The 26,235-nt window shown below is 40.8% G+C and overlaps 3 protein-coding genes and 1 pseudogene across 3 annotated transcripts; all 4 read right to left on the bottom strand.

The window, feature by feature from the left end:
* Nucleotides 1-10: 10 nt before the first annotated feature.
* Nucleotides 11-7,054, bottom strand: LOC148106177 (protocadherin beta-15-like). Its single transcript, XM_087851872.1, has 4 exons — nucleotides 6,429-7,054; nucleotides 4,367-5,135; nucleotides 853-1,608; nucleotides 11-37 (listed from the first exon to the last, which is right to left on the bottom strand). Exons 1-4 carry the CDS (start codon nucleotides 6,812-6,814, stop codon nucleotides 11-13), a joined length of 1,938 nt encoding a protein of 645 aa, XP_087707998.1. The 5' UTR covers nucleotides 6,815-7,054.
* A 776-nt stretch (nucleotides 7,055-7,830) lies between these two features.
* Nucleotides 7,831-10,624, bottom strand: LOC148106176 (protocadherin gamma-A2 pseudogene; annotated as a pseudogene).
* Nucleotides 10,621-13,986, bottom strand: LOC148106175 (protocadherin gamma-A7-like). Its single transcript, XM_087851863.1, has 3 exons — nucleotides 13,438-13,986; nucleotides 11,398-12,150; nucleotides 10,621-10,641 (listed from the first exon to the last, which is right to left on the bottom strand). Exons 1-3 carry the CDS (start codon nucleotides 13,807-13,809, stop codon nucleotides 10,621-10,623), a joined length of 1,146 nt encoding a protein of 381 aa, XP_087707989.1. The 5' UTR covers nucleotides 13,810-13,986.
* Nucleotides 13,987-22,218: 8,232 nt separating this feature from the next.
* On the bottom strand, nucleotides 22,219-25,851 carry pcdh2g14 (protocadherin 2 gamma 14). The gene has a single exon (XM_006781409.3). The coding sequence runs from the start codon at nucleotides 25,594-25,596 to the stop codon at nucleotides 23,107-23,109; it is 2,490 nt and encodes an 829-aa protein (XP_006781472.2). The 5' UTR covers nucleotides 25,597-25,851; the 3' UTR covers nucleotides 22,219-23,106.
* Nucleotides 25,852-26,235: the final 384 nt, after the last annotated feature.

Raw genomic sequence — 26,235 nt, 5'->3', positions numbered from 1 at the left:
AGAAAATATTTCAGCGGCCAACAGCGTCCCTTAGAGTCTAAAAGGTAGAAATCACACAAGACCTGAATCTTTGTGACAACGATCTAAGCCGTGGGGATCAATATGAAATTACTTTCATTAATAAAATAATTTTTCACTGAAGAGTGTATACAACTAATAGTGAGTGGAAAAGTTAAATAGAGAACGATCTACCACAAACAAGAGAAGTTTTAATTACATTATCTACCAGCTGAACAACAGTGCCGAGAACCAGGGGAACAAAATCACTCGAATAGAACTGCTACTCTCAGAAAAGAAATATAGATACACCAGTCGAAAGATCATGATAACCAGAAACTAAAATAATTCCCTGCCTTCAAATTCTTAGAAAGAGTAAAAACAATATCAGCATAATTAAACAGGTTAAGCAAGTAGAGATGAGTAACAGAAAATATTTTTGTTGTTTCTTTGGAGGCTTCAGGAAAATAACGTTGCTCTTCAGAAATACGTGGCTTTCTTATTTCAGCTTCTTTTTAGTATTTTACTTAGACAATGTCGTGTTTATCGTCTAATGTGGATGCAATAAGCAAAGCACAAAACATTGCACGAACACTGTGAATATGATCATTAATCTTTTATCCAGCACAGCTTCAGTATATAAAATACTGGAAACTATTAGGGACTTTTAGGGAGAACTTTCTTTAAAAAATTAACTATGTAAGACCTTTTACAGAAGCTTTGTAGGCCTACCTATATGCAGAGGAAAACTGAGACGCTGTTCTTGGTGCTGAGAAATGTGTAATGCTGCCAAGCCTTTCATCAGAGAAATCAAACAAAGAGGGAGAATAAATACAGAAATATTCTTTGACTGACCTCTAGAGGAGAGTCTGGTTCGTCCAGGATGCTCTTTTCACTCTGTATCCGCTGCATCGTTCCTGTAGAACTGGGGTCCATTATCAGCACGTTCTGACTACCAGCTCTGCCGAACTTACAGTCACTCTTTCTGGAGTCAGTCGTCCTGCACACCTCGTAATTATATACATGGGGGAGAGTCCCTGTCCCCAAAGTGTCTGAGTAACGTGGTGGATAATATGGAATGACAGGCAGGTTGGAGTGATACAGGATGCGAGACTGTCTCCACCTGTAGATTTTGACTGATATAATAACCACTAAACACGTGATGAAGAGGAAGGAAACTACAGCCAGAGCCAAGACTAAGTAAAAAGTCAGGTTGTCATTGTACTCCTTGTCGTGGGTCAACTCAGTAAACTCCGAAAGCACCTCAGGGAAGCTGTCCGCCACCGCCACGTTAACAATAACTGTAGCTGAACGAGAGGGTTGTCCGTTGTCCTCCACTATAACAGTCAGTCTTTGTTTGACAGCATCTTTATCAGTGACTTGGCGGATAGTTCTGATTTCTCCATTCTGTAAGCCCACTTCAAACAGCGCCCTGTCTGTGGCTTTCTGCAGTTTATAGGAGAGCCAGGCATTCTGTCCAGAGTCCACATCAACAGCCACCACTTTAGTCACCAGATAGCCCACATCTGCTGAACGAGGCACCATTTCAGCCACCAGAGAGCCACCAGTTTGGACTGGGTACAGAACCTGAGGGGGGTTGTCGTTCTGGTCCTGGATCATTATTTTCACAGTCACGTTGCTACAGAGTGGAGGAGAGCCTCCATCTTGTGCTTTAATTACTAACTCAAACTGTTTGATTTGCTCATAATCAAAGGTGCGAACCGCGTTAAGAACACCAGTTTCACTGTTTAAAGACACATAAGTAGAAACTAGACTCCCACTGACCTGTTTTTCCTCTAAAAGATATGAGATTCTAGCGTTTTGATTCCAATCAGAGTCCCGTGCACTCACAGTAAATATGGAAAATCCAGGAGAGTTATTCTCTGTGATATAAGCAGTATAGCTGTTTTTATCAAATAATGGTGCGTTGTCGTTGACGTCAGAGATTTTTAGATGCAATTTTGTTGAACTAGACAGAGGGGGAGACCCAAAATCGGTGGCTGTAATTGTTATGTTATATTCTGAGACGGATTCTCTGTCAAAGTGTTGATCTGAGACCAAATTGTAATAGTTGGTCAGAGATGTTTCAATTTTAAAGGGAAGTTTACCATCAATCGAACATTTAATTTGCCCATTTCTCTCAGAATCTGAGTCTTTTATATTCAAAATTGCAATAGTTGTCCCGGGAGTTGCATCCTCGGACAGGGGACTAGAAAATGACATTACGTGTATAATGGGTTCATTATCATTAACATCAGTAACATCAAATATAACTTTACTTGTCCCAGTAAGTCCACCGTGATCCTTTGCCTCTACCCTCAACTCGTATTTTCGGTATTTTTCATAATCTATCTGACCAGACACGTAGATTGTTCCCGTGTTTTCATCAATCGTAAATATTTCTGCTACACTTCCTTTCATTTTGGACAAACTGTATGTAATGTGTCCATATGATCCACTGTCTGCGTCTGTGGCATTTACTGTAATGATACTAGTCCCCGTTTTCGTGTTTTCCAACACAGCTGCTTTGTACACTGATTGATTAAAAACTGGATCGTTGTCGTTGGCGTCTAACACAGTCACATCTATATTTACTGTACCAGATCTCTGCGGTGTTCCTCCATCAACTGCGATTAATTTCAAAGAGAAATGCGGGTGTCGCTCTCTGTCTAAAGGTTTCTGGAGCACCATTTCAACATATTTACCACCATCTGGATTTGCATGTTGTTTCAATATAAAATTGTCGTTTGGGGATAGAATATAATTTTGCAGCGCGTTTTGGCTTACATCTAGATCCTCCGCGCCCTGCAGAGGGAAACGTACTCCAACTGCAGCTGATTCGCTTATTTCAAAACTGATGGGTTTATCTTTGTTTGGGAAGACGGGTGCGTGATCATTTATATCCAAAACCTCGACAGTTATTCTATGTAGTTCCATCGGGTTTTCCAAAATCATTTCAAAGCTGAAACTACACGGCGTTACGTCCCCACAAAGCTGCTCTCGGTCTATTCTCTCATTCACGACCAGAATCCCTTTGTCTGTCTGCAGCTCGGTGTAGTGAACGTTTTCTCCGGTCACGATACGGGCCCGCCCTGAGCGGAGTCTTTTCAGATCCAAGCCAAGATCCTGCGCCACATTACCGATAACAGAGCCTTTCTTCATCTCCTCAGGTATAGAATACCGAATCTGACCACCTACCATATTAACCGCAAGAAGCAGCAACAGAAGAATTCCTATGTGACGTCGTACTCCAGAAAATGATCGCCATCCTGGTGATATGTAATGTAGACGTCTTACAGGCGCCATTACTCAGACAAAAAGATACAAAGAAGGAAAGAATTGTCTCTTTAGGCAGTAACAAAAAGACCCTAGTATAACAGCAGCTGGTTGGCTTTTAAAATTGTTCTCAAGCGTTAAACGGAAATCTGTGAGACTTCGTTCACATGAACCCTCGGCAAAACACAGATAGCCTTGCTCGCCGTGTGATTTCTGAGAGGATGGACTGAATGACAACATAACAGAGATATTGTTTCAGCGGCCAACAGCGTCCCTTAGAGTCTAAAAGGTAGAAATCACACTAGACTTGAATCTTTGTGACAACGATCTAAGCGGTGGGGATCGATATGAAATTACTTTCATTAACAAAATATTTTTTCACTGAAGAGTGTATACAACTAATAGTGAGTGGAAAAGTTAAATAGAGAACGATCTACCACAAACAAGAGAAGTTTTAATTACATTATCTACCAGCTGAACAACAGTGCCAAGAACCAGGGGAACAACATCACTCGAATGGAACTGCTACTCTCAGAAAAGAAATATAGATACACCAGTCGAAAGATCATGATAACCAGAAACTAAAATAATTCCCTGCCTTCAAATTATTAGAAAGAGTAAAAACAATATCAGCATAATTAAACAGGTTAAGCAAGTAGGGATGAGTTACAGAAAACATTTTTTTTGTTGTTTCTTTGGAGGCTTCAGGAAAATAACGTTGCTCTTCAGAAATACGTGGCTTTCTTATTTCTGCTTCTTTTTAGTATTTTACTTTGACAATGTCTTCGTCTTATGGGGATGCAATAAGCAAGCACAAAACATTGCACAAACACTGGGAGTATGATCATTAATCTTTTCTCCAGCACAGCTTCAGTATATGAAATACTGGAAACTATTAGGGCCTTTTAGGGAGAACTTTCTTTAAAAAATTAACTATGTAAGACCTTTTACAGAAGCTTTGTAGGCCTACCTATATGCAGAGGGAAACTGCGACGCTGTCCTTGGTGCTGAGAAATGTGTAATGCTGCCAAGCCTTTCATCAGAGCAATCAAACAAAGAAGGAGAATAAATACAGAAATATTCTTTGACTGACCTCTAGAGGAGAGTCTGGTTCATCCAGGATGCTCTTTTCACTCTGTATCCGCTGCATCGTTCCTGTAGAGCTGGGATCCATTATCAGCACGTTCTGACTACCAGCTCTGCCGAACTTACAGTCACTCTTTCTGGAGTCAGTCGTCCTGCACACCTCGTAATTGTACACATGTGGCAGAGTCCCTGTCCCCAAAGTGTCTGAGTAACGTGGTGGATAATATGGAATAACAGGCAGGTTGGAGTGATACAGGATGCGAGACTGTCTCCACCTGTAGATTTTGACTGATATGATAACCACTAAACACGTGATGAAGAGGAAGGAAACTACAGCCAGAGCCAAGACTAAGTAAAAAGTCAGGTTGTCATTGTACTCCTTGTCGTGCGTCAACTCAGTGAACTCCGACAGCACTTCAGGAAAGCTGTCCGCCACCGCCACGTTAACAATGACTGTAGCTGAACGAGAGGGCTGTCCGTTGTCCTCCACTATAACAGTCAGTCTTTGTTTGATAGCATCTTTATCAGTGACTTGGCGGATAGTTCTGATTTCTCCATTCTGTAAGCCCACTTCAAACAGCGCCCTGTCTGTGGCCTTCTGCAGTTTATAGGAGAGCCAGGCGTTCTGTCCAGAGTCCACATCAACAGCCACCACTTTAGTCACCAGATAGCCCACATCTGCTGAACGAGGCACCATTTCAGCCACCAGAGAGCCACCAGTTTGAACTGGGTACAGAACCTGAGGGGGGTTGTCGTTCTGGTCTTGGATCATTATTTTCACAGTCACGTTGCTGCTAAGTGGAGGAGAGCCTCCATCTTGTGCTTTAATTACTAACGCAAGGTGTTTGATTTGCTCATAATCAAAGGTGCGAACCGCGTTAAGAACTCCAGTTTCAGAGTTTAAAGACACATAAGTAGAAACTAGACTCCCGCTGACCTGTTTTTCCTCTAAAAGATATGAGATTCTAGCATTTTGATTCCAATCAGAGTCCCGTGCACTCACAGTAAATATGGAAAATCCAGGAGAGTTATTCTCTGTGATATAAGCAGTATAGCTGTTTTTATCAAATAATGGTGCGTTGTCGTTGACGTCAGAAATTTTTAGATGCAATTTTGTTGAACTAGACAGAGGGGGAGACCCAAAATCGGTGGCTGTAATTGTTATGTTATATTCTGAGATGGATTCTCTGTCAAAGTGCTGATCTGAGACCAAATTGTAATAGTTGGTCAGAGATGTTTCAATTTTAAAGGGAAGTTTACCATCAATCGAACATTTAATTTGCCCATTTCTCTCAGAATCTGCGTCTTTTATATTTAAAACGGCTATGGTTGTAGCAGGTGGGGCATCCTCGGGCAGGGGACTAGAAAATGACATTACATTTATAATAGGAGCATTATCATTAACATCAATGACATCAAATATAACTTTACTTGTCCCAGTTAGTCCACCGTGATCCTTTGCCTCTACCCTCAACTCGTATTTTTTTTCTTTCTCATAGTCAATCTGACCAGATACATAAATTGTTCCGGTGTTTTCATTAATTCTAAATATATCCGCTGCACTTTCTTTCATTTCGGATAAACTGTATGTAACGTGTCCATATGATCCACTATCTGCGTCTGTGGCATTTACTGTAATGATACTAGTCCCCGTTTTCGTGTTTTCCAACACAGATGCTTTGTACACTGATTGATTAAAAACTGGAATATTGTCGTTGGCGTCTAACACAGTCACATCTATATTTACTGTACCAGATCTCTGCGGTGTTCCTCCATCAACTGCGATTAATTTCAAAGAGAAATGCGGGTGTCGCTCTCTGTCTAAAGGTTTTTGGAGCACCATTTCAACATATTTTCTTCCATCTGGATTTGAATGTTGTTTTAATATAAAATTGTCGTTTGGGGACAGAATATAATTTTGCAGTGCGTTTTGGCCTACATCAAGATCCTGCGCGCTCTGCAGAGGGAAACGTACTCCAACTGCAGCTGATTCGCTTATTTCAAAACTGATGGGTTTATCTTTGTTTGGGAAGACAGGTGCGTGATCATTTATATCCAAAACCTCGACAGTTATTCTGTGTAGTTCAATCGGAATTTCCAAAATCATCTCAAAGCTGAAACTACACGGCGTTACGTCCCCACAAAGCTGCTCTCGGTCTATTCTCTCATTCACGACCAGAGTCCCTTTGTCTGTCTGCAGCTCGGTGTAGTGAACATTTTCTCCGGTCACGATACGGGCCCGCCCTGAGCGGAGCCTTTTCAGATCCAAGCCAAGATCCTGCGCCACATTACCGATAACAGAGCCTTTCTTCATCTCCTCAGGTATAGAATACCGAATCTGACCACCTACCATGTTAACAGCAAGAAGCAGCAACAGAAGAAATCCTATGTGACGTCGTACTCCACAAAATGATCGCCATTCGGATACGCAACTCAGGCATGTTAAAGTCGCCATCACTCAGACAGAATATATACAGAGAAAACGAACGATTTTTCCGTTCAGGCAGTCTAAATAATGTCCTACTCTATCATCCCTGAAGCTACATTTACAATTGTCTACAACCTTTATAAGGTTGTGAGTCCTCGTTCAAACGAAATCTTGACAAAAGACAATGAGCTTCCCTCAATGTATGATCACTGAGAGGATGGACTGGATGACAACGAAAGACCGAAAATATTTAACTGGCCAACAGCGTCCCTTAGAGTATAAAACGTGGAAGTCATATGATTCCTGAATTTCAGAAGCAGCACCCCAAACCCAACATCAACATATTTTATCTTGCGTGGAAATCAATATGAAATGATATCAAAACACCATGTTCAATAAAATATTTTCACTTCAGCACGTATGTCGTAACCAATTTTGTCAGGAGATACAGTTAAAATGGACCCACTAGAATAATGAAAGATTATCTTTCAAGTAATTTCTAAAATGGAAGTATTACTTTTAAGAAATATATACATGTATAAATCTATATATCAGTTGCTAAAGTAATTAATGTGTCCTCAGGATCTTATAATGACTCATTTAGAATCACTAGAAAATATTTTGGCACTCAACTGTCTTGTCATGAAATGTTTTCATGGGAAAGACATAACATAAGAATGCTATTAAGATATGTGTGAATGATTGCTCTGCTTAACATTAAAATGCTGTTTTACTAAACTTTCAGGGTAGTCTCGTTCTTTAGAATGTTGTGGAAACCAAATAATATCATTAAACAAAATCTCAGAAGACACTGCAAAGACATGTTTAGAACATTAAAACCCATTTATTTATATTAAAAGAAAAATATTGGCCTCTACCCCTGATTATTGTGGAGGATGTGTGGAGAATGTGTCAATTGTGGTAATCTAGAATTACCTGACTGCTAATGTAAACTAAGACTCTGTTCTTGTTGCTGGAAATTTTGCAAAATTGAGAAGCTATTTCACCGAAGCAATTAAATAAAGGATAAAGAACAAATATGTCTATATGAAATGACAAACCTCTAGAGGAGAGTCTGGTTCATCCAGGATGCTCTTTTCACTCTGTATCCGCTGCATCGTTCCTGTAGAACTGGGGTCCATTATCAGCACGTTCTGACTACCAGCTCTGCCGAACTTACAGTCACTCTTTCTGGAGTCAGTCGTCCTGCACACCTCGTAATTGTACACATGTGGCAGAGTGCCTGTCCCCAAAGTGTCTGAGTAACGTGGTGGATAATATGGAATGACAGGCAGGTTGGAGTGATACAGGATGCGAGACTGTCTCCACCTGTAGATTTTGACTGATATAATAACCACTAAACACGTGATGAAGAGGAAGGAAACTACAGCCAGAGCCAAGACTAAGTAAAAAGTCAGGTTGTCATTGTACTCCTTGTCATGGGTCAACTCAGTGAACTCCGAAAACACTTCAGGGAAGCTGTCCGCCACCGCCACGTTAACAATGACTGTAGCTGAACGAGAGGGCTGTCCGTTGTCCTCCACTATGACAGTCAGTCTTTGTTTGACAGCATCTTTATCAGTGACTTGGCGGATAGTTCTGATTTCTCCATTCTGTAAGCCCACTTCAAACAGCGCCCTGTCTGTGGCTTTCTGCAGTTTATAGGAGAGCCAGGCATTCTGTCCAGAGTCCACATCAACAGCCACCACTTTAGTCACCAGATAGCCCACATCTGCTGAACGAGGCACCATTTCAGCCACCAGAGAGCCACCAGTTTGGACTGGGTACAGAACCTGAGGGGGGTTGTCGTTCTGGTCTTGGATCATTATTTTCACAGTCACGTTGCTACTGAGTGGAGGAGAGCCTCCATCCTGCGCTTTTACAATGAATAACAGTTGTTTGATTTGCTCATAGTCAAACGAACGCACTGCGTGCACCACTCCGCTTTCTGCATTAACAGAAACGTATTCAGATACTGGAGACCCATTAATCTCACATTCTTCCAAAATGTAGGAAACGTGGGCGTTTTGGTTTTCATCGGGGTCTTTAGCATTAACAGTCATGATAGAAAGACCAGGAGAGTTATTTTCCACAATCCAAGCCCTGTAAAAATTTTGAGGAAATTTTGGGGAATTGTCATTAACATCTGACACCTTTAGATTAAAAGTTTTTCTGGTTGATAGCGGAGGGGAGCCCGCGTCTGAGGCAATAACGGTGATGTTAAATTCTGACAAACTTTCACGATCTAAGGCAGCATCAGTTATTAGTGTATAATAATTTCTCACATTGGATTTAATTTTAAAAGGAACACTGCCTTCGATCGTGCACCTTACCTGTCCGTTTTCACCCGAATCAAGATCTTTCACGTTAATAATGCCAAGAGTGGTACCCGGAGGTGAGTCTTCTGACACAGGACTAGTGAATGACATCACGTTAATGACCGGTGCATTATCGTTTATATCCAAGACCTCAATTTCAACTTTACTTGAATCTGTCAGTCCCCCTTGATCTTTCGCTTGAACCCTGAACTCAATCTTTTTGTCCATTTCAAAGTCGATTTCCTTTGCCACATATATTCGACCAGTAGCTTCATCTATATCGAATAAATCAGCTATCCCTGCCTTTGATTTTGAAAAGTAATATGCCACTTTTCCATTTGAACCGGTATCAATGTCGCTCGCATTCACTGTAACAACATGCGTGCCTTTTGGGGCATTTTCAATCACCGCGGCCTTATATAAGGATTGATTAAACACCGGAGCATTGTCATTCGCATCTAATACGTTTACCTCTATATTTACTGTCCCAGATTTCTGTGGATTTCCACCATCAACGGCCAACAGTTTTAAAGATAGGCGCGGCTGTACCTCTCTGTCTAAAGGCTTCTGAAGCATCATTTCAGCATATTTACTTCCATCCGGATTAACATGTTGTTTCAACACAAAATTGTCTGTCGGAGTTAAAATGTAGTTCTGCAGACTGTTTTGCCCAACATCAGCGTCCTCCGCACTCTCCAGCACAAAACGGGAACCAAGCGCAGCAGATTCGCTTATTTCAAATTCCAAGTAACTGTTCTGAAAAGTGGGAGCGTTATCATTTACATCCAATACCTCTATCGTCACAGGGTGCAGCTCCATCGGTTTTTCCAATAAAATCTCAAAGGTAAAGCTACATGGAGTCAAATCCCCACAAAGCTGCTCTCGGTCTATTCTCTCATTCACAACTAAAGTCCCTTTGTCTGTTTTCAGCTCTGTGTATTGAATGCTTTCTCCCGTAACGATACGGGCCCGTCCAGAACGAAGCCTTTTTAGATCCAAGCCGAGATCTTGTGCCACATTTCCAACAAGGGACCCCGTTTTGAGCTCCTCTGGGATCGAATATCGGATCTGTGCCTCCGCTCGATAAAGAAAAAGGACGTGAAAAAGAAACAGGCTGGCTGTAAGTCGCATTCGCCATCTTACAACTCGGTCTCGATGTTCTACTCCAAATGCCATTTTTGAAAATAGGACTTAAAAACCAAAACCGAGCAATGGATCGAGGGCTTTAACTTAAAGAGGACGACTCACACATCATAGGTCGATATATGACGTTAAATAAAAAAGCAGGTGTGTATTCTATTTGATCCAGCTCCTATGAAAAGCAGATCATCTGCCGTTACAAAACGCAGTGATGGGGGAGGAAACAGCCCTGTCTCGAAATGCACGGAAGAATAGATTTACCAGGCAACAGCGTCACTTAGAGGGTATAATATGAAAGTAGAAAAGCCAATGTCCACGTTCATCACTCTGCACACTATCTCTGTAGAAATAACGCATTTGCACGAAGTAATGATTTCACTTTGAAGGCACGTACGTCTGTTAAGTGAATTAAAGAATGCAGAAAATACTGACTTTCACTGTTAGAAAAAAGATTAATTCAACTGGAAAAAAGCAAAAGTGTGTGACACAAAGCAAAAAGACCACTGGCACTTTCTTCTCTTTTTCTCTTTCTTTTTAAAACATTTTTTGATAACCGCGGATTTCAAAGTTACCGTCACATGTCCCCTATTGACATAAAAAAATACACATTGCTGGTGACCTGTAAATTTTAAAGAATAACGAATGATAATAAAGCAAAACTTGCTTGCTATTAAATGAATCTGGACTGGTAATAATAGAATTATAGGTTGTCGTTTTTTTTATTATTTATTCATTTGTTATTATTTATATAATAAACTTCATTATAAATAAAACATACAAGTGGATCCTAAATGAATGGCCTCTTCAAAGTCTTAGAAATCTCAACGATAATAATGACGACTGCATCTCAGAGCAAAGCAGTTCAGCACCAAGGACAGTGACAGGACAGTGGAGCCGTTTCCATTTCAGAATGTAACTACTACAGTATTTAGACGTAATTATATTAACCCTGCATAAAAACAAACATTGTCATTTGATGAATATATATATATATATATATATATATATATATATATATATATATATATATATTCGCTGTTCGCTGATCATGTATAACACAAAGATAACGTTTTTATGATGAGGAGCTATTGTTACACTTGTTTATGTTTTACACAAATGTAAAAAACAAAAAAATGTAAAACATAAACAAACCTCTATCGGAGAGTCTGGTTCATCCAGGATGCTCTTTTCACGCTGTATCCGCTGCATCGTTCCTGTAGAACTGGGGTCCATTATCAGCACGTTCTGACTACCAGCTCTGCCGAACTTACAGTCACTCTTTCTGGAGTCAGTCGTCCTGCACACCTCGTAATTGTACACATGTGGAAGAGTGCCTGTCCCCAAAGTGTCTGAGTAACGTGGTGGATAATATGGAATGACAGGCAGGTTGGAGTGATACAGGATGCGAGACTGTCTCCACCTGTAGATTTTGACTGATATAATAACCACTAAACACGTGATGAAGAGGAAGGAAACTACAGCCAGAGCCAAGACTAAGTAAAAAGTCAAGTTGTCATTGTACTCCTTGTCGTGGGTCAACTCAGTGAACTCCGACAGCACTTCAGGGAAGCTGTCCGCCACTGCCACGTTAACGATGACTGTAGCTGAACGAGAGGGCTGCCCGTTGTCCTCCACTATAACAGTCAGTCTTTGTTTGACAGCATCTTTATCAGTGACTTGGCGGATAGTTCTGATTTCTCCATTCTGTAAGCCCACTTCAAACAGCGCCCTGTCTGTGGCTTTCTGCAGTTTATAGGAGAGCCAGGCATTCTGTCCAGAGTCCACATCAACAGCCACCACTTTAGTCACCAGATATCCCACATCGGCTGAACGAGGCACCATTTCAGCCACCAGAGAGCCACCAGTCTGGACTGGGTACAGAACCTGAGGAGGGTTGTCATTCTGGTCCTGTACATGTACAATAACTGATGTGTTACTACTCTGTGGGGGTGACCCACCATCTTGTGCTTTAACTCGTATTTTATACTCTTTGACTTGTTCATAGTCCAGTGAACGCAGAGACTGAATGACTCCACTTTCTGTATTAATGGAGAAATATGCGGATACCGGATTTCCATTCAGCTCGTCTTCAAAAAGAAAATATGATATACGTGCATTCTGGCCCTGGTCCAAATCAGTAGCGCGAATCTGCAACAGAGGGACACCTGGAGAATTGTTTTCCGTTACCTGAGCGCTGTAAAGACTTTGACTAAAAACTGGAGCGTTGTCATTAATATCGCTAACTTCTAAATAGACGGATTTCTTGTTCGATAATACTGGGAAGCCCTCATCAGTGGCAGTGAGAGTAATGTTGTACGTGGGAAGCTTCTCTCGGTCGAGAGTTTGCGCAGTGATTAATGTATAATAGTTTCTGAGAGAAGATTTAATTTTGAAAGGCAGATGTTCATCTATAATTAAATGCACCTGTCCGTTTTTCCCAGAATCTTTATCTTGGACACTAATTAACGCCACAACTGTGCCAGGAGGAGAATCTTCTGAAATCTTCCCCGAATATGAAGCCATTGTGATTATTGGACTGTTATCATTTTCATCTACTATTTCGATCACTAACTTGCTGGCTCCTGTGACACCCCATGGATCTTTTGCTTGGAGGTTTATCTCGTAATTTGGAGAAGCCTCATAATCGATATCCCCGACGAGTTTAATCGCACCCGTGTTGGAATTTATTTCAAAAGGACAAGCGGAACCATCTTCTAGGTGTGTGAATGAATATGTAACGTTACCATTGTAACCTTGGTCAGCGTCTACTGCACTGACTGTGGCAATAATTGTGCCTCGTAAAGCATTTTCCAATACAGAGGCTTTGTATATGGACTGTGTAAAAACAGGCGAGTTGTCATTTGCATCCAGCACAGATATGTGTATTTTTACCGTTCCGGACATCTGCGGCTCCCCACCATCGACAGCCGTTAATATGAGCGCGTGTTTGCTTTGCTTCTCGCGGTCCAAACCACTCTGAAGCACCATTTCGGCATATTTACTCCCATCTGCTCGAGTATGTTGTTTGAGAACAAAATGTTCGTTTGCTTTTAAAGAATAACTCTGCAGTGAGTTTGTCCCTACGTCAGGATCAGCTGCACTATCAAGCAAAAACACAGTCCCAGTCGGCGTCGATTCGCTAATTTCTAAATTAATTTCTTTTTTTGGGAAAACGGGAGCATGATCATTTATATCTTGTATTTCGATAGTAATGGAAAACAATTCGAGTGGCTCTTCAAGAACAATTTCCAGACTAAAGCTGCACGGAGATTTCTTAGCGCATAATCTTTCTCTGTCAATTCTTTCATTGACAACGATATGGCCTTTGTTCTGGTTCAGCACGACATATTGATTATCATCTTCTATTACCAGTCGAGCTCGACCAGATACCAACCGTCTGACATCCAAGCCCAGGTCTTTTGCAATGTCTCCGACAAAGAGTCCTTTCCTCATCTCTTCTGGTATAGAATAGCGGATTTGTCCATTGACCGCAGCAACCACAAAGGAAAGCAAAATGAAGACGTTCCACTGACGCAGGGTACCGTTGTGCTTCATATTATCCATTTCTTCCCAGTAATATCAGGTCCAAAACAGCACAGTCATCGGTACAGAAAGCTCCAGCTATTTATCATAGAGGCTTTGCAGTGTGTACAGTCTTCTTTTAAATTTACCCAAAGCCACGACAGCTTAATAGCCATCGCCTATTTCCTTTAAAGACGGGTGGTGACTTTGTGTCTTTAATGCGCATTGCACAAGTCTGCTTAGGCAACAGCACCACCAGCAGTGATGAATTAAAACGGCAAGTGTCTGAGCACTGATGCTCCACTTTTTAGTCTTTCCTGACTACTGCATACATTGTTTTTTAGCGACACCCAACCTTTATTCATGCAAAAGAAAGCAAAATCTCGATAAGCATAGACAAGTCAAAAGATAAACGAATAAGTTAAATAAATTAAGCATATTTTTTCCATAACAGGTGATTAATATACTGTCTGTTTCATTATCATCTCTGTTTACAAGTCATCTTATGACCACCTAAGTAGGTCCAAAATTTGCCGTGAACGGAGTGGACTGACAGCAACGACAAAGTTTTCTGATACAATATATCCAGCAGACTAAAAAATATAAGAGATTGAGCGAATTCATTTCACAAACATTATGTTGAGACTGAAGTGTGGACAAACACACAGATTCTGTGCAAAACCATACTGAGCTGCATATCTGCAGACAGAGAGGCAGGCTGACAGATGGTTACATAGATAAATGAACAAATGTATACAAAGATACAGCAGAGAATGAGTGGATAGATAGACGGATAGATAATCTGATCTAATCTAACTGATGAGTCCAATGACCTAGATTTGAGCAGTGGAATCAACATTGAAAGTACTGCTACACTCATCCAGAGGCATGAAAAAATAATGACACATTTCAGAGCAGTATGTTTGTTTGTTGTTTTTTTTTGGTTTGTTTTCTTTTTTGTAGAGCTGAAAGGAATGGATAAATTTGATAGGTTTTGATACTTTCTTGCACGCTTCCCTCCTCACACATATTAACATCCTGCTGAAGAGCAAAATATTTTGTGCACCATGATTGAGCATTATTTAGGCAAAGAGTCCACAGCAGAAGCCAGAAATATTCACATTAATATTCATGTAGCATAAAGCCTAGGGTAGAACTACACAACGCACACAAACTAGAGTAATGTTGCTGCTGTGTTTCAAGACTGCTACCTGCAGTCTCAGTCCTGCACCAATATGACTTTCAATGAAACATTTCTGGGGATATTTGTTGTATAAACACTCATAACATTTCATATCTAGTGTCAATGTAGATCATGGGTTGTGGTGAAATACTATCATGTACTGTGTAAAGGGAACTGTGAATTTCATATTAATTGTGGCTGTATATTGCAATGATAAGGATTACAGTGTTTGGGGTGAGATTTCAGGGAAAAGGGGAAATCAAAATAATCTTACCTATTAGATTGAAGTGGAAGATCCAGGACATGCACCAAGAAAAGAAAGAAGAAAAAAAGACAGTAGTTAGTATGTATCCTGAAGAACAACAGCAATACAATAAAATAAAATAAATGCATATTTATTGGTTTTACACACTGCAAGTGCAATACTGATACAATGGAATACCATAATTTGATCTTTTGAGTTTTTAAAGCAGCATTTTACCCAGACCAAAATATTTTAGATTTAATAATCTAGTGTTTGAGAATTTAATTGCACTGATTGTTCCTCCTCATGTTTAGAACACTGTTGTGCAACGACTGCAAAAAAAAAAAAAAAAATCTGTGACAATTTATCACATAAAACACTAAGGATTTGGTGCAAAATCTAGATATTTTAGTGACAGTATGTAATGACATTTAAGAAGGTCATGATTTAAGAACCTGGTGAAAAAAACAAACAAAAATTAATCAACTAAAACGTTGATGTCCCCTCTGGACAAGATGATTCTGGAAGCCAAAGCAAGACAAAACAAGATTACCCTCAGTTTTTAGAATCACTGAATCTTAGTGAGACTTTCAATATTTAAAGTAAGCCCTTATGTAAACTGGAAATTCTTTCCTATCTTACAGCAGCACTGCTGAAACAGAGCTTTGAACAATGTTCTTGTGACCTAGATAGAATTAAACAAAAAAATATGCGCTGCATTTAGAAGAGAATAGAATGGCTTTTTATTGTCACTGTTACAAGAACAATGAAAGGCAGTTTGGCATTTCTCCGTTTGTGTGAAGTACACAACAGCGTAAGTATTTACACAATAACAGACAAATTTACATTTACACAAGAAAGATATGTACAAGTTATACATGCACCTGCAAAAATGCGGATACACCCATACAAACATACACGCACATACATACATATATGTATATATACATATATACATGCGTACATACAAACACACACATATTTCCACATACACGCTTACATATATATAAATACACATACATGCCATCTGAGGAGCAGGTGCATTGAGAGGTGCAGTGCGATCAGTGATATTGCACATTGAGTGTGTGTGTGGGGGGGAGGGGGGGTGCTGTTGCAACTATACTAAATAAGGTTATAATAAAGAGATAGGGGTGTTGGTTGCATTGAAGTATAAATACAAATATGGTTTATAAATAAGGTGTAATGTCCATGAGTGTTGCCCTACCTCCAATCAGGGTGGAGGTAGGGCATGTTTGACAGCCTGTAGGTAAAAACTTCTGTTGAGTCTGTTTGTCTTCAACCTGATGGACCTGTAGCATTTACCAGAGGGAAGGGGGGGAAAAGTGAGTGTCCAGGGTGCGAGGGGTCTTTGATGATGATACTGGCTTTCTGCTGATGTCTGCCAGTATAGTTGTCTCCGAGGGGAGTTAGTGAAGTGCCGGTTGCCTGCTCTGCTGTCCTCACCACCCGCTGCAGTTTCCTCTTGTCCTCCGCGGTGCAGCAGTTGAACCAGAGTGTGCAGCAGTAGGTCAGAAGGCTCTCGATGGTGGAGCGGTAGATGTTTACTAGCAGTCTCTGGGGTAATTGGGCCTGATGTAGTTTCCTGAGGAAGTACAGCCTTTGTTGTGCTTTCTCTACCTGGTGGGAGATGTTTGTGGACCAGGTAAGGTCGGGCGAGATGTGGACTCCAAGGAACTTAAAGCTTTCTACCCTTTCTACCTCCTCCCCATCAATGTAGAGGGTAGAGTGCTCAGATCGCTTTGTTCTTCTGAAGTCGATTACCATCTCCTTGGTCTTGGCTGTGTTCAGATGCAGGTTGTTGTCGTCACACCATTGCTTCAGATGCTGAATCATCGTTGTTGTGTTAAAGTGTTCCTCGATGCGCTGTTTGTATTTGCACTTGGGTTCTTTTATGCCTTTAAGCAGAGATTGGCATGCCTCTTTGTAGACTTGTTGGTCTCCTGATTTGAAGGCGCTGTCACGTGCTCTTAGTAGGGCTCTCACCTCACTGTTGACCCATGGCTTCTGGTTCGGGAACACATTAATAGTCTTTGTTGTTGTTACACTCTCAGTACAGAAGTGTATGTATGAAAGTACGGCAGATGTGTGGCCCTCAAAGTCTGATCCTTCTGCAAATACACTCCAATTCGTGTTATCAAAAAACCGATGGTTTTTTACCTTTGAATTAGAGGTCAGGGGATCAGGGACAGAGAGAGATGGTCAGAGAGTCCGAGTTGAGGCAGTGGGGTGGCTTTGTAGGTATCTGGCGTTGGCGTTGACCTGGTCGGAAAGCTCACGTTTTTAAAGAATCCAGGCAGGACAGATTTCAGGTTTGCGTGGTTAAAATCTTCTGCCACGATCACAGCGCAGTCTGGGTGCTTTGTAAGCTGTTTATTAATGGAGCGCTGGAGTAGCTCCGTGGCTGACTTAGCATTAGCTTGCGGCAGCACATAAACTGCTATTATTGTGATCGCTTTGAGCTCTCTCGGCAAGTAGAAGGGTCTGCACTGCACCATCATGTATTCTATGTCCGGGCAGCAGTGAACACTTTAACTGTGTTGTTGGCGCACCAGTTATTGTTTACAAACACTAGCAGACCTCCTCCTCGTTTTTTACCGGACTCTTTGTTCCTGTCTGCTGTGAATGTAGCGTGGCCCGCTAGCTCAATCGCAGTGTCTGGGGTAAAAGAGTCCAACCAAGTCTTTGTGATGATCATAACACAGTAATCCAAACGGCGTGAGGTGATCCGCAGTTGTAGCTCATCCATCTTGTTATTTAGTGACCGTGAGTTGGTGAGGAAGAGGCTCAGAATATCCAGTCAGTGTGGGTTAGCACGTAGCCTAGCCCTCAGCTCCGCTGTCTTCTGTTTCCTGTGCCTCGGTCGCCTACGCCACTTCAGCGGTGGAATTGGAGTCAGTGACCCTCCGGATCTCAGGGGGAGTTGAGTCCCAGTAATTGTCAGCGAAGGTGTGCAGGTTTTTGTGATTTAGAACCGCAAGCAGTTCAGTTTTGCTGTACTGCATTCAAGGGCGTAGATTTGGCATGGACGGAAGGGACATGTCCCCACCAATATTCAGCGATTATTGAATTGTCCCCACCAATAATTTGATCTCTTCGAGTAAAGAAAATCAAACCGATAGAAAGAAAAAAAAACCCGATCTGTCAACGTCTCATTCACCCAGCGGTGCAGAAAGAGTTAAATTACGTTCTCTACTGAGGTCCTACCTCATGTGACAAATATCGCCAATGTGATTGGCTGAGCCTTTCAGGGAGCTCTGTTTAGTTTTAGCAGCGGCAAGCCTGCGCTGCGAGGAGGAGAGGAGGATGGCAGCAAAAAGGAAGAACCTGGATATAAGAAAGTATTTTTCAAAGAAACCTGTAAGTCACTTAAAGCCAAATTAACTCATAAAATGTGTCCGTCATAATAACGTTACAGGCTATGCTAGGCTTTGGCCCACATCAGTCTAAAATTGTATGTAACTAAGAATAACGTGTTTTGAAAACTAACTGCACAACATGCAGCACTATTAGTTATCTCAGTCTCCCACAGTAGCATTTCTAATTTTGATTGAAGCTGTCAGAGACAACGGCAGCCTCGAGCAAGCCAGGACATTAGTTTACAGAGGCTGTTAAAATTATATGTCTAATGTTAAAATGTTGGTGACACAATAATTTCATCCTAGTGGCACTGACTTATTCATAGGGTTAATTTTTGAGACAAAATATCATGAGGTAGTCGTGATTTTGCAAATATTCCACCTTGTAATGCAGTTTGCACAAATTGTTTTAAAAATGCACTCACCCTACAAACATTACTAATGAGTTAAGATCTGCACAAATTGACAGAAACACTGAAGCAGCTACATATTTTATTCTTATTGTCATGTATGTCCTATTTGTCAGGTGACAGAAGAACCAACACAAAGCTCAGAGAGCAATGGTGGCACAAGGTCACAGGTGAAATTGGATGATGACTTGTTGGTTCATGGCTATTTGAAGCACATGTGTGACTGCATGTATTTGGAATGTCTCACTGTTATTTATCAGGTGACAGAGGCAGCTCTGCCATGTTGTAGCTCAGACAGAGGTGAAGAGGTGAGGTCACAGGTGACTGACTGATGATTTGGTGCTGTAGATTAACTAGTATTTATTATCATGACAATTGTTAGGCTGCTGACGTAAATTGATTCATTAGTGTATATTTGACAAAGAATCTGAATTGACATGTCTCACTTTTTATATGGCACGAATCAATGTGTTATTTTATCAGGTGGCAATATGTCCTAGTGCAGTCAGAGGGGAAGAGTCAGGACCAAAGGTGAGGCACATCAAGCACAGAATAATAATTGTAATCTGAGGATAAAACGCAGGTACTGAGGATGAAGGAAGCTTCAGTGCTCTCAGAAGACTAAAAAGATGGCTAAGGTCAACAATGACTCAAATGAGATTAAACAATGCTGCTATATGTCCACCAGGAGAGACTGGACAGTATAGATGTAAAACAAGTATGCCAGCAGTTTATCTCAGTTAACGAGAGGAGAAGGCATGTGTGTGGCTTCTTCACATAGTGGACATTGAGTTGTTGTGTGGGACACAAGTAGTCCATGTCTGTTGCTGTAACAGTAGTTCATGTTTAGAATAAAAAGTCCCAGCTCAATGATTTTATAGGGGCAGTTGTGTGCCTAAAATGTTGCATAATTTTGCTGAGAGATCTTTTACTTTGTGGTAATCTTAGATGAGTAGTTTTATGGACAAAAACCACCAGGTCATTCAGTGTTCCCTTAGTGCCAAAATATAACAGATGTTGGTGTACTATAACTGAACTAATGTTGTTAAGTCCTTAAAGTCATATTCTTTTATTGCCATGACTGTATTTGAAACTATTTTTATTTTTGTATGATACCTGATTTATATGGAATATGGCTGAAGTAAACTAAAGCCTAAAATACTTAGTCAGTCATTTGTTTAATAGTAATTTAACATTATATAATTCACATATAAAACTATGAATTGTGATTTTAAATGGTTTAAAAGCATGTAGAATAGCATATGTAGGCAAGTATATTTCTCCTCTTTTTATTAAGAAGCAAAAACAAAAAGGAAAAAAAAAAGAAACAGGGCAGGGTTTGGTGGTTGAATCATCCGTCCCCACCAATGTCAAAACCAAATCTACGCCCTTGACTGCATTTGTGCTCCTGCATGTTGGAGAAAAAGTGAAACAAAAATACACTAAATAAAAAGAAAACCTTTAAGTTGAGGAGACTGCCGGGCCACCATCTTGGGTACTCCTTCACTCCTAGCACAGATGAAATTAGGTGCACAAATGGTAAATTGACTGGTTCTTATATAGCGCTTTTCTCCTCTCACTGAGCACTCGAAGCGCTTTATACAACTTGTGCACCCACCCAATCATACCCATTCACACAAGCACTTTATCTAAGGTTTTTAGTGCTTCTATCTAACATTCGCTCGCATTCACACTCCGATGGATGCATCGAAGGGCAACATGGGGTTAATATCTTGCCCAAGGATATTTGGCATGTAGACTGGAGGAGCCTGGGATCGAACCGCCTACTTTCCGGTGAGTAGGTGACCCACCTGAGCTACAGCCACCCCCTTACGACCTCAGATCCCGCTGAATTATTACTAAGCGGAGGGGGAAAAAAGAGCAGAATTGGGTCTAGAGCTATAACAGAAACACATATGAATTCATGAGGGTATTCTTTTCACGACAAAACCTCTTTGCTTCATCATCATGGCACTCTGTAGTATGCAAGAGTAGGCACACTCAGGCACCTTATGCGACACATGCACACATGCACACATTTCACAGTTTAGGTGTTGTGTAAGATTTTAACTACTGACCTGAATAAAGCTTACAGCTACACACACACACACACACACACACACACACACACACACACACACACACACACTTGTTTTTTAATGTAGGAATAAATGTGATTTGCTTTTACTGTTGTGTGTTTACTGTTTTATGTCCTAAACTTAATGTTAAGTAGGCCAGGGTAGAGTCTAATAACAAAAAAAAAAAAAAAAAAGGGGGGGGGGGGGGGGAGAAAAACACCACTAACACTACTTTGTTTCCTTTTGATGTGTTCAGCAGTGGCCATATCATTTAAGCGATCAGAGTGATAATCAAAAAACAGGTATAATATGGTCACTGATGACTACTGATGATCTTTCACACTGAGAAATAACTGTCACTAGACAATTACCAAATCATTCAAATACATCCAATTAAAGTCTAAACTATAACAGTATGTAGTTATCCACATGTATTTTATTATTAAATTTGCATTTAACTTTTAAGAATATAATAATATTATTTTGTCCAGTCTACCCTCTTGTGCCCAAATCCCCCACTTCCTTCTTTTACAAGTTCCCGCACTTGATATACTGTCTACCAAAGGCAATAAAGAACTATGAAAGGCAACTATAAAGCTCTTACATAGACTAATGCACATCTGGTAGACAAAGGCACAGGAGGAAGAAAAAAGAGTCACACAAAAAAGGCAGGCAATCTCCCATAAGCTAAATTTAAAATATGTGACTATGTTCTCATGAGTTCTGAGAGTGTGCAAGCGGTCACCCACTTCCATTTAGAGGAGTAAATTAAAAAGAAATTAAAACGGGTTGCCTGAAAGCAGAAGTTAAGAAGCAACAAATCAGGAACTAGTTATTCTAGTGACACACAAAGGGAATTTTCTTTCTTCTTTCAAGTCACTTGTGACCACTATAAGCAGGAACTGCTCTGTTATTATTATTGTTATTGTTGTTCATGGGGGGAAAATTAGTCAGAAAGGAAAGGGGATGCTTTTCTAAAAGTTTATTTTTCATCAAATGCACAAAATCTGTTGACATATGGTTCAATAAAAGTTATGTAGTGCAAAGCTTTATTTGATCTCTGTTACAATAATTTTGTGGTCCCCCCCCAAAAAAAAAAAAAAAAAATAAACAATAAAAAAAAATAAAAAATAAAAATACTGACAACGTCACAGGGGTGTACTCATCTTTGACTATGTCAGCTGGGATAGGTTCAAGCCCTGAGACCCCAAGCTGGATAAGTGGTTAACATAATAGATGGGCAAATGAAGGATGAAAACAATGACAAAAGTTGGCTACAAGCAAAGAGAAAAATAAAACAGGCTGAATATGGAAAATTACAATTGCAAATAATGTTTTTACCCAGGCAAAAACAAAAATACCACAGACAAAGCAAAAGACTTAGACCTAAGACTACTTCTCTTCAACTATATCACTCTCAGAAGACATAGGGATGAATGAAGAAGTCATAACGGTCTGCCCTGCATTTTGAATGCAGAAAATGAGACATTTCAACTAATGTATTTAATCAGTTATATGTTTTTCCACACTGAAAGGTATTACAAATATTATGTTGTGTCTGTTACTTGTGCAGATAAGATAAAGGGGATAAACCATAAAATATTTTTTTTCTTAGATTAAAAACAGAAAATAAATGTAAAAAATGACAGAAAATTTATAAAGTTACTAAACGCTACATTTAACTGTCACAGGCAATATAAATAAATACAATACATACTTTAGTTACACTTCTGTGATACTATGTCTAATAATATGTCAAAAGATCAACACCTATAAGTTTGAGACTGCTACCTGTGTCCAATGTGTCAATGTGACGGTGAAGTTGAGGTTATATATAAAAGACAACATATTCGTGCACAAATACACCCATATATAGGACAAAATCTTTTAGAACCACTAGATCACGGAGAACCATTACGTGTATATTTTAAGTAATTATATAGAAACATTATTTATTTATTTAGTTTTTAAAGAAACCACAGTTACAACATTTTGTTAAAATGGTCCGTCTCAAATCCAACATGTTAAAACATGCTATGGCACACTCTCATTTGATCACGTAACAGGGATGCGGTGCACCTGCCCTCACCTTCAGCGTGGCCCTGTCTGCACTGAGGCGCCTCAGTGTGTTTTTCTGATAAGCCGCACTTCTTTTCTTAAGAGTGTCGGTGTCTGTATTTGATGCGAAACGAAAATCGCCTCTCCACGACCCGGTGGTCATAAAGGAATCATATCGCTCATCATTCAGCAAGGTGCCGCAACGGCTAAAATCTGCAAAACTAGAGGGGCAATAGGTCGTGGGGAAAACGGGCAGACTGGCTGTGGTTGAACGGTAAACGTAGCCACGCCGACAGAGTTTAAAATAAAACACTCCGCTGATTAGAAGGATAAACATAGAAGACACAGTTGAAAGCGCGATTATCAAATAGAGCGTTAAGTTATCGCTCTCTTGTGACTCATCTGCAAACTCTAAAAGTTCACTTAAAACGGGGAGCCCATCACCAAGCATTATGCTGACTGTCGCAGTGGCAGAGAGAGATTCGAGCCCGTTATCCGTTACTAATACAACAATAGTATGTTTTGGTTCATCGTCCTCTATGAATGTTCGCGTTGTTCTGATTTCCCCTGTATGCAGATCTACCATAAACACGTTAGGCCGTGTTGCTTTGATTATTCTGTAAGAAAGCCATGCGTTATGACCTGAGTCAGCGTCCACAGCCACCACCTTAGTAACCAGGTAACCTCTAGGCGCTTCAGCTGGTACCATATCTTCAGCAATGTAACCGCTACTTTGCACAGGATATAAGACCACAGGTGCGTTGTCATTTTGGTCCTTAATAAACACATTTATAATGCAGGTGGTGGAAAGTGAAGGCCCACCGCCGTCTCTAGCTGTCACTTTAATTTGGAAGTAAACTGACTGTTCGTAGTCAAACATGCGGGAGGTAAAGACCTCCCCCGTGTCTGAGTTGATGCTTAAGAAAGATGACACTTCTGAGTTTGTGTCCTTTGATATTTGGTATTGGATTTTAGCGTTAGAGCCGTCGTCAACGTCTTCCGCTTTGACTTTAATGACAAACGTGCCAACGGGTTGATTTTCCAAGATGTTGGCATTGTACTCGCTTTGCATAAATGTTGGGGGGTTATCATTTATATCGCTAATCACGATTGGTATAACTTTTACACTAGTAAGTGGGGGAGAGCCCGCATCAGTGGCAGTTACTGTGAGGTTATACTCTGGTTGCACTTCCCTGTCCAATATTCCATCAGTCACTAGCATGTAATAGTTTTTGACCTCCGATACTAATTTAAAAGGAACATTTTTTGAGATCGTACAGGTGACACGCCCACTGCTCCCAGTGTCCATATCATATATATTAATCAGAGCAACCATAGTCCCTGGTTTGGAGTCTTCAGCCACGTTAGAAGAGGCCGACTTTATTTCTATCACGGGCTTATTGTCGTTCACGTCAATCACATCAATTATAAGTTTACAGTGTGAGGCCTGGCCACCGCCATCTTTAGCCTGAACATCTAGGTCGTGTGAGCTAGCTTCTTCATAGTCAATGACACCTGATACGCGAACTTCTCCACTTAAAGGGTCAATTTCAATAACACCTCCCAACTTGTCAGACAGATGACTGAAGAAATAAGTTATCTTCCCATACACCCCCTCATCCAGGTCCGTGGCCTGTAGCGTGGTTATGACAGTCCCTATGGCTGAGTTCTCTGGCACAGAGGCTTTGAAAACTCGCTGGCTAAAAACTGGGACATTATCATTGGCATCTAAAACACGGATAAGGATAGAAGCAGTTCCTGATCTAGCTGGATTTCCCCCGTCAATTCCATTGATTTTCAGTACATGTTCAACTTGTGCCTCCCGGTCCAATGCCTTTTTAAGAACTAGCTCAGGATAAGCATTTCCGTTCATTTGGTTACCCATTTCCAGTGCAAAATTGTCATTCTGGCTCAGTGTATATTCACGGACAGAATTCGTGCCGAAATCGGGGTCATGCGCGCTCTCTAAGGGAAAGCGCCTCCCCAGAACTGTGGATTCCACTAAATCCAGTTTTATCTCCCCCGTAGGAAACACTGGGCTGTTGTCATTTATATCTGTAATGTCCAAAACTATGCTGAATGCTCGAAGGGGCTGTTCAAGTAAAAGCTGATACTGTAAAATGCAGGCAGTGGCTTGTGCGCAGAGCTCCTCTCGGTCTATCCGTTGGCTGATCAAAAGATTGCCTGACGCAGTGTCCAGTTCACACAGCTGGCTTGTTCCTTCTGCAACAACACGGGCTCGACGAGCATCAAGCTCTTTCACCTCCAGCCCCAGATCCCGCGCAACGTTTCCAATCACAGAGCTCCTCTGCATCTCTTCTGGAAGAACATAACGGACTTCTCCAAACGAAACAGCGGAAAGGAGACTAAGAAATGAAAAATGCAGCCACCACTTTAACTGAAGTCGATGCATCATCAATAAACATTCTTTCAGAAATGGATGCACTGTCGACATTATAGCTAAGTCGCTAACATACATCCAAATACCGAACTGAAAATGCAACTGCAATCCTACGATTCCCTGCTTCTCTGGCTGAGTTAATCATGCTCTATTAAGAAAGCTGTCAGCTCGGATTTCTCTCTCTCTCTCTCTCTCTAACCTCTTTTTTCATCTCTCTCTCCCCCTCTCTCTAACTCCCTCTCTCAGACAGCTCCACATACAGCCTCTTTCCTTTTCTCCCCTCATACACACACGATAAAAAGAGAAATGCGCATGCATACACAGCCGCCGGTCCTAACCCAATACTCTAGTTCCACTGACACAGATAGAAGTAGACATGAGCATCCATGACTCAGACTTTATAAAAGAGCGTCACCAAGAGACTGAGAGAATAACTGCAGCTGTCTGTATTATCACCTTGCACCACGTAACCAAAGTGAGCTCAAGTTGGGAGCTGAACATTAACTGCTATAACTACTAATAAGACAAATACAATCACTGTATTTGAAACAACACGATATGGACACAGTTAAAGCAACATTTATATTATATAACAGAGTCTAGTATGGGATCCAGGATCTGATGTAGGCCCCGATTGATTATGTGATTGATTAGTATTTTGATAGACAAAGTAGTCCTGACCTACAACTACACAATTCATTCTCTATTTATTAAACA

This window comes from Neolamprologus brichardi, chromosome 2, assembly GCF_056152115.1.
Source record: "Neolamprologus brichardi isolate AB-2024 chromosome 2, ASM5615211v1, whole genome shotgun sequence".
Lineage (NCBI taxonomy): Eukaryota > Metazoa > Chordata > Actinopteri > Cichliformes > Cichlidae > Neolamprologus > Neolamprologus brichardi.
This window is presented reverse-complemented; position numbering and strand designations above follow the sequence as displayed.

Coding starts and splice junctions, on each gene's coding strand:
- LOC148106177 (XM_087851872.1), bottom strand. CDS start 6,814: ATGGCGACTTTAACATGCCTGAGTTGCGTATCCGAATGGCGATCATTT. Junction 5,136..6,428: donor ATTGAACTACACAGAATAAC/TGTCGAGGTTTT, acceptor CGTGACTGTGAA/AATAATGATCCAAGACCAGA. Junction 1,609..4,366: donor AACCAGACTCTCCTCTAGAG/GTCAGTCAAAGA, acceptor ATAATGATCCAG/GACCAGAACGACAACCCCCC.
- LOC148106175 (XM_087851863.1), bottom strand. CDS start 13,809: ATGGATAATATGAAGCACAACGGTACCCTGCGTCAGTGGAACGTCTTC. Junction 12,151..13,437: donor TTACTATCGAAATACAAGAT/ATAAATGATCAT, acceptor CATGTACAGGAC/CAGAATGACAACCCTCCTCA. Junction 10,642..11,397: donor AACCAGACTCTCCGATAGAG/GTTTGTTTATGT, acceptor TTCACTTAACAG/ACGTACGTGCCTTCAAAGTG.
- pcdh2g14 (XM_006781409.3), bottom strand. CDS start 25,596: ATGTATGTTAGCGACTTAGCTATAATGTCGACAGTGCATCCATTTCTG.